The following is a 12,500-nucleotide window of genomic DNA, read 5'->3' on the forward strand; positions in this document are numbered from 1 at the left end:
ACAGGAACTGATATCATGTTTTAATATAGGATCTTGACTTGTAAAATATTTGGCTCTCTATCTATTACTTAATCTATTTCTGCGCTTTCTCTACCTATCTGTCTCTGTCTGCAATTACCTATCCACCCCTCTAAGCAAGTATTGTACCATCCATCCATCCAGCCGCCTCTACAGCTGTGTGTGTGTGTGTGTGTGTGTGTGTGTGTGTGTGTGTGTGTGTGTGTGTGTGTGTGTGTGTGTGTGTACCATCCATCCATCCAATCTCTACAGCTCTCTCTCTCTTTCTGTGTGTGTGTGTGTGTGTGTGTGTGTGTGTGTGTGTGTGTGTGTGTACGACAGTAAGGTGTAATAACTAAAATAAATCGCTTAGGAAAAGGTGTTAGGGGGCCTCCTCAGCCGACCAGAATACGAACCCTGATAACGGCATTTCATTCACCTCCACACCCTCCTACCCAGGAAGTGTCATATCTTATCGTGATCAAAGCGGCAGCGGATATAAAAAGAATGATTGAGTATTCTATTGTAATTAAGAGCCCTATTCTAAGACACGTATATATATCCTAACACCTTTTCCTAAGCGATTCATCTTATTAAACCGTACTGTCTTAGTGTGTTATATAAATCCTAACGCCTTTTCCTATGCGATTTATCTTACTTATTAAACCGTACTGTCAGTGTGTTATATAAATCCTAACACCTTTTCCTGTGCGATTTATCTTACTTATTAAACCGTACTGTTTTATTGTGTGTTACATAAATCCTAACACCTTTTCCTAAGCGATTTATTTTACGGTACTTATTAAACAGTACTCTTCTTCTGTGTTATGTAAATCCTAACACCTTTTCCTGTGCGATTTATCTTACTTACTAAACCGTACTGTCTTATTGTGTGTTATATAAATCCTAACACCTTTTCCTATGCGATTTATCTTATTTACTAAACCTTACTATTTTATTGTGTTATATAAATCCTAACGCCTTTTCCTAAGCGATTTATTTTACGGTACTTATTAAACAGTACTGTCTTATTCTGTGTTATGTAAATCCTAACATTTTTTTTAATGCGATTTATCTTACTTATTAAACCGTACTGTTTTATTGTTATAAAAATCCTAACACCTTTTCCTAAGCGATTTATCTTACCTGTTAAACCGTACTGCTTTATTCTGTGTTATATAAATCCTAACACCTTTTCTTAAGCGATTTGTTTTGCTTATTACACCTCACTGTCCTCTTCTGTGTTATACAAATCTTCCAGTATGGTCAGACTCTGCATAAACGTACAAAAGGATATTAACTAGCCGAATCCAAAAATAAATCACTAGGGAACAGGTGTTAGGGAGCTTAATATCTAAGACGAGTGTGAAGAACAGAAACAACGAGGAATAAAAAGAATGACAAGAAGGAGCGTCATCGTAGTAAGGATGTTACGGAAGAAGTAGAATAAACAGGTAACGAAAAGGTGTTAGGGGAGAAGGTGATCCTACAGGTGGTAGAAAAGAGGACGAAAATTTGGACAAAGTTGGTTAAAAAAAAAAAATAATAATAAAATAAATAGGCGAGGAACAGGTGTTACGGGAGACGGTAATCTACAGGTGGGCATCGAAAGAAAAGAACGAAAAAAAAAAAAAAAATGACAATAGCAGAATAAGCAGGCGAGGAAAAAGTGTTAAGACTGATGAACAGGTGGACATGGCATAGAGTTGTCCAAATTCCAACGGCATGTGGTGGTGGTGGTGGTGGTGGTGGTGGTGGTGATAACTGCCTTCATATCCGCATTCTCCAGCCCGACACCCGTCCAACACCACTAATATATGAAGAACCATACCTGACACCATACCTGACACCACACCACAAATGACACCACACCACACCTGACACCACACCATACCTGACACCACACCATACCTGACACCACATCTGACACCACACCTGACACCATACCACACCACACCACACCTGACACCACACCACACCACACCTGACACCACACCACATCTGACACCACACCACATCTGACACCACACCACATCTGACACCACACCACACCTGACACCACACCATACCTGACACCACACCATACCTGACACCACACCATACCTGACACCACACCATACCTGACACCACACCATACCTGACACCACACCACACCTGACACCACACCACACCTGACACCACACCATACCTGACACCACACCACACCTGACACCACACCATACCTGACACCACACCATACCTGACACCACACCACACCTGACACCACACCATACCTGACACCACACCACACCTGACACCACACCATACCTGACACCACACCATACCTGACACCACACCACACCATACCTGACACCACACCATACCTGACACCACACCACACCATACCTGACACCACACCACACCATACCTGACACCACACCACACCATACCTGACACCACACCATACCTGACACCACACCACACCTGACACAACACCACACCATACCTGACATCACACCACATCTGACACCACACCGTATCAGTCACCACTTCATTAAGCTCTTTTTACACTACCTTGGCCCAGATTTTCGTCCTAAAGCTCATTTCACGCAGATCAGTAGACTAAATAAATCTATCTATCTACTGCCAGACGCCTTAATCCCGCAAGGGGTGGCCACAAACAAATCGCCTCCATGTCACCCAGTCCCCCGCCATTTCACTGTCCTGCTCCCAGCTCATGATCCCCTCTCTCATATACCTCTCCATGCCATCCCTGCATCTCATCCTCGGCCTCCCCTCCCTCTCCCCCCTCCACCTCACTCACATACACTCTCCTCGTTAGTCTCTCGCTCTCCGTCCTCTCCTCATGGCCAAAGAAGTAAAGAAATAAATAAAAAACTACCGTGATATACCCTTTCTTGTAGCACTTCTTCGTGACTAGCATCCTATTCTAGTGCTAATATCCTGTTACAACTCAGCATTCGAGGTGGAGAGACGGCAATTTTAGGCCAAGTTAGAGTAAACGGGGTATAGATAAATTTATGGGTATGATCTTCCTGGATATTATGAAGTCAGCATTCTCTCCGGGTAAGACAGCTCCCTAACACCTCTTCCTTAGCGATTTATTTTTGGATATGGCTGGTTAATATCATTTTGAAGGCTATGTATGTAAAGAGGGACAATATTGGACGGATTTGCATAACACAGAGAAGGTCAGAAAGGTGTAATAAGGAGGGAGGGGAGGAAGGAGGGAGAGGAGGAAGGAGGGAGAGGAGGAAGGAGGGAGAGGAGGAAATGAGGAATGAGAGGAGGAAAGGAGGAAGAGAAGAGGAAATGGTAGAGAAAAGGAGAGGAGGAGAGAATGAGAGAGATGTAGCATCAGGAGTGTGGGTGATACACACACACACACACACACACACACACACACACACACACACACACACACACAGAGCAGGATGACTGGAATAGGAATAATGCATTAGCCATTTTAAATTACCGGTACCTTAAAATCTCCCTCTCTCTCTCTCTCTCTCTCTCTCTCTCCACACACCTCGACCAGACCCACCTTATCAACCCCCCATCTCGGTAGGGTCCCCCACCTGCCCCTCCCCCTCCCCAACCACCATAAACAGGGTATTGGTTGTTGTTCTGGTTCAATCCCAGTATGCCTGACCGAGCAGACCTATCAACCAAAAGTAAGCAACCAACAGCCCCCCTACAGGACCGACCCGCGCTGTGGGCTGATGTCCCCCTTGAGGCTGAAAATGCCTTGCCACAGCGAGGCGCGGGGGTTAGAGTGGTGAGGAGAGGGAGAAAAGTAGTATGAAAGCAGAATGGTACCCTCTCTCTTCCCTATCAGACCTGCCCCCTCCCCCCAAGCTCATAAACATGGTATCAGTACACGTATACTAGTGAGCAGGAGGAATACAAAGGGAGCAGGAGGAATACAAAGGAATACAAAGGAAGGCAAACAGCAGCAGACATTATGGTCCTTTCGAGGCTTGCACGGTACAGAATAGACTATGACTACGAGATCTAATTCTACATGCTGAAGAAGAGGAGGAGGAGGAGGAGGAGGAAACATGAAAGAAGAGAAAGAAGAGAGAATGACAGGAGAGAAGATGAGAGTGATGAGAGGAGGAAAGCACGGGGAAGGAAAGGAAAGAAGAGGACAGGAGAAGAAAGAAGAGAGCTGGAGGGAGGGAATTTTGAATGAGTAAAAATTCTCTCTCTCTCTCTCTCTCTCTCTCTGCCTGTGTGTGTGTGTGTGTGTGTGTGTGTGTGTGTGTGTGTGTGTAAAGTTGTAAACAATGACACATCCTTCCTGTCCCTCGGTCATGTACGTCACAAAGGTAGGCTTGCAACATATCCTACACACACACACACACACACACACACACACACACACACACACACTGGCATATGACACACACACACACACACACACACACACACACACACACACACACACACACACACACACACACACTGGCATATGACACACACACACACACATTACAACATTATAAAACAACTCACTTCATCCAACCGCGACAGGAAACAGCCATTCAGACCGTGGATGTGTTTTTCGTGTTGTTGTTCACGTGGTGGTTTGACTTAGCTTTGGCCAGACCTTCCCTGACTTCAATATAGTAGTAGTAGTAGTAGTAGTAGTAGTAGTAGTAGTAGTAGTAGCAGTAGTAGTAGTAGTAGTAGTAGTAGTAGTAGTAGTAGTAGTAGTAGTGGTGGTGGTGGTGGTGGTGGTGGTGGTGGTGGTGGTGGTGGTGGTAGTAGTAGTAGTAGTAGTAGTAGTAGTAGTAGTAGTAGTAGTAGTAGTAGTAGTAGTTGTTGTTGTTGTTGTTGTTGTGTTGGTAGTATTATTTTCTTAACTGGGTACGACAGAGAGAGAGAGAGAGAGAGAGAGTCAAGGAAAGATACTTATATACCTTGTGTGATTAATTAGCACCCAGACACACCTGGCTGACAGGCTCTCGCTCTCTCTCTCTCTCTCTCTCTCTCTCTCTCTCTCTCTCTCTCACGCACACACACACACACACACACACACACACACACACACACACACACACATCCTCCATCTTCCTCAGACAGCATACAAATCCACAAACGCTTTGAAACCCAACTATTAAATTGTCACCCTTTCCTCTTATCTAATGCCAGATGCTTAGTCTCAGAATTTACACACACACACACACACACACACACAGTCTCCCCCAGCCACCCACCCTCTCTCTCTCTCTCTCTCTCTCTCTCTCTCTCTCTCTCTCTCTCTCTCAACTTCGAATAACCTTCAATTCTGACCCCTGACCTTTTCTTTTATATCTCAAATTTAATCACCTGTTCTTCCAATGGTCGTCAATTATCCCAAATCGGCTGAAAATCCATATAGTATTTTTTTTTCCTTTATTCTACTGACAAAAAAATGGCGATGAAGAAACGTGCAAAAAAAAAATGAAAGAAAAAGAGAGAACAAGAAGGCAAGAGAAATAAAGAAAAAGAGAGAACAAGAAGGCAAGAGAAATAAAGAAAAAGAGAGAACAAGAAGGAAAGAGAAATAAAGAAAAAGAGAGAACAAGAAGGAAAGAGAAATAAAGAAAAAGAGAACAAGAAGGAAAGAGAAATAAAGAAAAAGAGAACACATGAAGGAAAGAGAAATAAAGAAAAAGAGAACAAGAAGAGAAATAAAGAAAAAGAGAACAAGAAGGAAAGAGAAATAAAGAAAATGAGAACAAGAAAGAGAAATAAAGAAAAAGAAAGAGAGAACAAGAAGGAAAGAGAAATAAAGAAAAAGAAAGAGAGAACAAGAAGGAAAGAGAAATAAAGAAAAAGAAAGAGAGAACAAGAAGGAAAGAGAAATAAAGAAAAAGAAAGAGAGAACAAGAAGGAAAGAGAAATAAAGAAAAAGAGAACAAGAAGGAAAGAGAAATAAAGAAAAAGAGAACAAGAAGGAAAGAGAAATAAAGAAAAAGAAAGAGAGAACAAGAAGAGAAATAAAGAAAAAGAGAACATGAAGGAAAGAGAAATAAAGAAAAAGAAAAGAGAGAACAAGAAGAGAAATAAAGAAAAAGAGAGAAAAAGGAAAGAGAAATAAAGATAAAACAGCGGTGGTAACAGGGAATCCATTATGTATGCAAATATATATATATAAAAAAACACACACACAAATCTCGCAAAATCGTGATAAAATACAGGCATAAAATCAATCTCGAAATATTCTTATAGGCTACTGATAAAATAATAATAATAATAATAATAATAATGAAAAAAAAAGGTGAAACAGACATTTATATAAGCAAATTGTCAAAATACATATATATAAAATCATACTCTACATCCTACAGTTGTTGTTGTGGTCCTGAACTCATATGGACCTGAACCCTGTGGACAGCTGGCTGAAACTGCCCTCTTACGGTCCACCAGCCGAGGGACGTAGGATGGCAGCTGGGTTATATCAGTGCCACCACCTGAAGGCGCCCTCTACAGCACCAATCACATGAAACTAAGCTACAATATCAAAATAGTACAAATATGAGCCAGGGATTGCAACTACTACTGCTTATACTACTACTACTACTACTACTGCTGCTGTTGCTTCTACTACCGTACTGTATTACTACCGGTACTAAAACTACTACTACTACTACTACTGCTGCTGGTACTGTATTACTACCGGTACTACTACTACTACTACCGCTGCTACTACGACGACGACGACAACGACGGTGGTTACTACAAATACTACTACAACTACTATTTTGGGCTGACACTGGCTAATAAAAACCAAAATAATAATACATGCAATACCTGAAGTCTGCCATCCAAGCTGCGTGGAATGGTGACGCAGCGAGACTGTTGGCCGGGGCAGGAGAGGGCGCGCTCCAACTCTTCAATGGCCCCCTTTTTCTTCTTTAATTTCTTCACCAGGGAGTCCACGGCCTTCTCCGCCCATTTCTCCTCCTCGTCCCCTTGTTTCCACCCCAGGAGCTTCTTCACGGCCGGGGAGGTGAAGGAGAACAGGGAGTTTAAGGTGGTCATGGTGGCGGGCTAAGATGGCGGAGGTCTGGCGTCGTGATGGCGGTTTGAATTCGCCGTCCGTTAAGATCGGTTAGAGGGTTGGTTCGTTGTCCTTGGTGGTTCAAGATGGCGGGGTACTGGCGTCGTGATGGCGGTTTGTATCTGCGGTACGTTAAGAGTGGTTAATTGGATGGTTGTTTATTGGCGTTAGTGGCTTCGTCTGGCGTCGTGGTTGTGGTGGTTTGAGGTGGTGCTTCGTTGGCGTTGGTAAGAGTTAATATTGAGGTTCTCTGACGTCGTGGTGGTTCAAAATGAATTTCTAGCGTTGGGAGAAATAACTGCTATTTCGTTGTTAAATACAGGAAATCGTTGGCGTCGAGTTAATATGGCGGATTAATGGCGTCAAGATTGGTTAATATGGCGATACAACAGAAAGTTTTAGGATGAAGGTAAGTTACTATGGCTATATGTTGATGTTAGGAGGACCAATATGGCGTTGATTTGGCGTCAAGGTTGAGCTGGCATAACCTGGCGTTGAGGTGATGCAGTATTGTGATTTCCTGACGTGAGGGTGATCGAGATGGCGCTTAGCTGGCGTCAGTGTCAGCAGCGACAGACAGGTGACAAGTGATGGATGCTGACTCAACGCCTGACAACTGGCTGCTGACGGAGGCGTGGGAGGGGGAGGACAGCTGACACGATTACAGCTGACAAGGAGAGAGGTGATTCAGGCCACACTACCGTACCTGCTCTTTCAAAACCTAACACGTTTTGATCATATACGAACTTCCTCTCAGAATTCCAGTTCTCTCTGCTCAGACACAAAAATCAAACTTTTTCCCCTTTTCACTTCTAATATACCAATACGTATGCCAATCTAAGTAACGGTATAATTATTCTTTCCTACGGTAGATACATTCAAATTTGAAAAGTATACGTAAATATTTAGTGTACACTTTGGACGGCTTTTGGTGTATTTAGGAGTGTATGGTTATTATGGCACAACCTCTGGCACTTAATTCTCAATCCTGGCACTTAAATCTCTCACTTTATCGCTCTCTCACTTCACGTCTCACTTTATCTCTTACTTCGCATATGGCACTTTCAATATCCCTAGCTTTATTTTCTTATCTCTGAAACTTACTCTAATCTCTGGCACTTTCTTTAACCTGGCACTACTGATCTATGGCACTTCTTTCTCTCACAATCTCAAATTTCTTGCTTTTGGAATATTACACAGATTTCTCCTTATCTTCGAAGCATTTTTATTTTTCACCTTATCTGACACGCATTTTTCGTCGCTCTTGTATCAGAAACACATATATACTGTACAATTCCTTACTTTTATACCTCACTCCTCTATCCCCTCTGACGCTTCAATATATAATCTATCTCTTATCAAAAGCCTTCACGATCCCTCAATATTTATCAATGGCACAATTCCCTTTCCGTGTCACCCTCTTGATTTTTTTTCTTCCTTAATAACAAAAGCTTCAGTTTATGGCTGCGTTTCTTTAAATATCACACTAATTTTCCTTTTTCTTCCTTGCTTTATTAAATCCAAAACTATGCTACGTTCCTTTCAGTTTCAAACCAAGACCTCCTTTTTTTCTATATCAATCAGGCGTTCCAAAATCCAGCAGCTTTTCTTGCAAACTCACATCAAAATATTCTTCTCTAGATTCAAAGTTTTGTCGCGTTTTCTTCAATATAGTTTCTTCACGTTTATTATAGTCTCACCAATTTCTTCTTCTTTTATCTTTATTTAGTATTATCTTTATTTCTTTCCTTTATTTTTTGTTTTTTCCCCAACCAATCTTCAACAGATTTCAAAATTCGGCCGCGTTTTCTTTACACCTTCCTTCCTACTTATGGACAGTGTAAGAGGGGGAACTTCTTCATATGTTTTTCGCCCCGTATAAAAACACCACAAAAACACCATGTATGAGAGTGCGTGTGTTTTGTTTTGTGTTTTTCTGCTAAGGGTCACTCCGTCTCCTCGTTTTCTTGCGCCAGAATTCTTGCATGGCGTACCTGAAGGCCGAAGGACACTGAAATAAAAAGGAAAGAAGAAAATTAGTAGAGATAAGGTCAAAATTCTCTCTCTCTCTCTCTCTCTCTCTCATTACCAGCATCATATTAATTTAGCAAAACAAAAGACCGCTAATTTTCTCCACTTACTGGATCGGATAAGTAGTGTGTGTGTGTGTGTGTGTGTGTGTGTGTGTGTGTGTGTGTGTGTGTGTGTGTGTGTGTGTGTGTGTGTGTAAACCTGGTGCATGTGAACTTAAATCTATGTGCTTACGTGGATCTTCGTGTGCACATATGCTCATCTCAGCGGGTTTGTGTGCGTCTGCATGTGCGTGTGTATGCACGGGGACTGCTGAGGGTGTGTGCATGTGTATTTATGATGATGAGTGGGCAATAAAAACTAATACTAATACTACGCATCATCATCATCATCATCATCATCATCATCATCATCAAGACCTCTTTTCCCACCAAAGGAAGAAAGGAAGCAAAGTCTGGAGAGAAAAATGTGATAATGATGATGATGATGATGATGATGAAGATGAAGATGATGATGATGATGATGATGATGATGAAGATGATGGTGATGATGATGATGATGAAGATGATGATGATGATGATGATGATGATGATGATGATGAAGAAGAAGAAGAAGAAGATGATGATGATGATGATGAAGATAATAATAATAATAATAATAATAATAATAATAATAACTGTGATAACCTCTCATTTACTTATTACACCTAACATGAAGCATATACACACTTCCTCACTCTAGCATCCTAAGCCAAAGAACGTTCAACACATCACCAAGTTTCATAGAGGCAGGAATGAGGCGTAGGCACAAGGAACATACCGCCTAAGCTTTCATCTGTCGACCTTTGGGCTCTTGACAGGAAAGACCACAGCAGCGCCTCTCTCTCTCTACTATCTATCTGTGTGTGTGTGCAGGTGCTGAGTGCAGGTGTTGCGTGTGCGTGTGTGTTATCAGTGTGTTATCAGATGTGAGCCAGGGGGGAATAGTGATGGAGGCAAAACCAGTGTTCTCTCTCTCTGCAGGTGACTAGATTACACACACACACACACACACACACACACACACACACACACACACACACACTATACGGCGTCAAAGGAACCCTCTACACACACACACACACTATAAGGCATCAAAGGAACCCTCCACATAAATCCACACACAAACACACAAACACACAGAGCGCAGGTCATCAGATAAAAGCTAGCCAGACACGCGGAAGGAGATGGACAGGTAAATTGGTAACACTGATAAAAGAGATAAGACACATTCCAATATTTACCTGGCTATTGTCAGGTGATTTTATTCTCAGTAACATCGCCAGCATCTCAAGAGTAAGAGTCATACACACAGATTAACCCTTCCTTCTCGATTACGTGTGTGTGTGTGTGTGTGTGTGTGTGTGTGTGTGTGTGTGTGTGTGTGTGTGTGTGTGTGTGTGTGTGTGTGTGTGTGTGTGTGTGTGTGTGAGAGAGAGAGGGAGAGAGTCAGCATCACTAGCAGATTCGCTGAACAGGTTGCTGCGTGTTCACTTAACCCCCTTTAATAAGATTCTCTCTCTCTCTCTCTCTCTCTCTCTCCCTCTGTGTGTGTGTGTGTGTGTGTGTGTGTGTGTGTGTGTGTGTGTGTGTGTGTGTGATTTTATTTTCTTAATTTTTCACCTGGCAAAAACTCTCTATTACCCCTGTCAGTTCAGCTGATGGCCAGGTGTAGTCAGACTGCAAGGTGGATTTGACTAGTAACCAAGGAGACGCATTTGTATCTTGTGACTAAAACCCATTGTATTTCACGCAACCACGATTTATGGGTGTGGAAGAATTACCTGACTAGTAACCAAGGAGACGCATTCCTACCTCATCGAATCACACGCGAGCAAAATATAGTACCAGCATTCAAGCTGGGGGAAGTGGTTTGACTAATAACCAAGGAGACGCATTCCTACCTCATCGAATCTCACGCGAGTATAACCCAGTACCAGTATTCAAGTTCTGGAAGTGGTTTGACTAGTAACCAAGGAGACGCATTCTTACTTTGGAACTACATGGCTGATCCACTTTCATCAGATAAAAACATACTGACTATAACACGTGTACGGTGCAACGCAAGGATGGGGGGGGGGGGAGGGAAGCCACAAACCATTTAATTCACCCAGTGTGTGTTGGGGAGGGGAGGGGAGATGAGGGGAAGGGAGGAGTGAGGGAGGGGAGGGGACGAGAAGAAGGGAAGTGTGAAGGAGGAAAGGGATGGGGAGGAATGAAGAAGAGACGGAGGGTAGGGGAATGAGCAGAGGGGAGCGCGAACAAGGGGAGGGGAGGGGAGGGGAGCGGAGATACGAGGATGGGTGAGGGAAGGGAAGTGAAGGGAGGGGGAGGGGAGGGGAAGCGAGTGTAGGGAATGAGATCAAGGAAGTAAAATGATTTGGTGATGGGGAAATCCGCCCTATCATGACACTCACAGATATATGAGGTGGGGGAGGGGGTAGGCAGGGATGGGGTGGGGAGAGTGGGGTTGGGGAAGAGAGAGGGAGGGGAGATGATGTGTAGAGGAGACGGTGAGGGAAGAGTATAGAAGAAGGTAGGGAGGAGTGGAGAGGGAGGAAGCTGGTGAGGACAGAGGGAGGGAGGGGGCAGGAGTGAGATGGGGGTGCGGAACAGATGAGAGTGGGGAGAAGTAAAGAGGTAGAGTGGAGAGAGGAAGCATGAGGAATATAGCAGAGTGTGGGGAAGAGAAGAAAGTGGGGTGGGGTGAGGAAAAACGCAAGGGAGAGAAGAGGGGTGACACAGATGATGATAAGGAACTGTAAGGGAGAGTCAGAGAGGAGGGGAGTCGGGAGAAGTGGAGGGAGGAAGTGGGAGAAGGGAGGTGAGGGTACGTAGAAGGGAAGAGGAAGGAGAGGGTGGGAGAGGGATTTTGGAGAGGGTAAATGAGAAAGAAATGAGAGTACCGGTATGATAATAAAAAAGAGCAGACTACAAGAGACTGCAGTACGAGATGAAGATCATGTACTAAACCTCTCATTACAACTACTGATTTTTCAGTGAATAATATTTTGATTATTTCATCCAGCTTGAGAAAGACCTAATGAAGTTGTTATTAATCATCCCTAGTCCGTCCGGCCGAGCAGACCCATCAACCACATGCATGTAACCGTTCCTGCAGGAGGCCATGTGTAATGAACCAATGTTCCTTGTGGCTGACAACGCGTGTTGTTTGATTCCTGGGTGGATACCGCACCTACGTCTCTCCACCTAGTTAAGAGGTACCATAGTAGGCTCCACTTCACCCCGTGACATGGCTAAATGGTTACCACCCAGCGTTATAAATGGTTTCTTGGGCCACAGGAAACCATTCGACGTGTCACTCAGTGCAGACCTGAATTGGAAAGAAAAGTACCAAAAAAGTGACAGGAAGGAAAGGGAAA

At 43.4% G+C, this 12,500-nt stretch overlaps 2 protein-coding genes across 2 annotated transcripts in view; both read right to left on the bottom strand.

The window, feature by feature from the left end:
• The window catches only part of Mad (mothers against decapentaplegic homolog 1), a 34,836-nt gene extending 27,573 nt beyond the window's left edge, over nt 1–7,263 (bottom strand). Inside the window, exon 1 of the mRNA XM_080265847.1 lies at nt 6,799–7,263. Coding sequence (XP_080121973.1) covers nt 6,799–7,029 — 231 coding nt within the window. The 5' untranslated portion in view covers nt 7,030–7,263. The remainder of the gene's footprint in view (nt 1–6,798) is intronic.
• A 1,724-nt stretch (nt 7,264–8,987) lies between these two features.
• Nucleotides 8,988–12,500, bottom strand: part of LOC145391211 (E3 ubiquitin-protein ligase SHPRH) — a 36,357-nt gene continuing 32,844 nt past the window's right edge. The window contains exon 12 of the mRNA XM_080265886.1: nt 8,988–9,059. Within this exon, the coding sequence (XP_080122012.1) occupies nt 8,988–9,059 (72 nt within the window). The remainder of the gene's footprint in view (nt 9,060–12,500) is intronic.

This window comes from Coenobita brevimanus, chromosome 17, assembly GCF_032717465.1.
Source record: "Coenobita brevimanus isolate Jiangsu-jjx chromosome 17, ASM3271746v2, whole genome shotgun sequence".
In the NCBI taxonomy this organism is placed as follows: domain Eukaryota; kingdom Metazoa; phylum Arthropoda; class Malacostraca; order Decapoda; family Coenobitidae; genus Coenobita; species Coenobita brevimanus.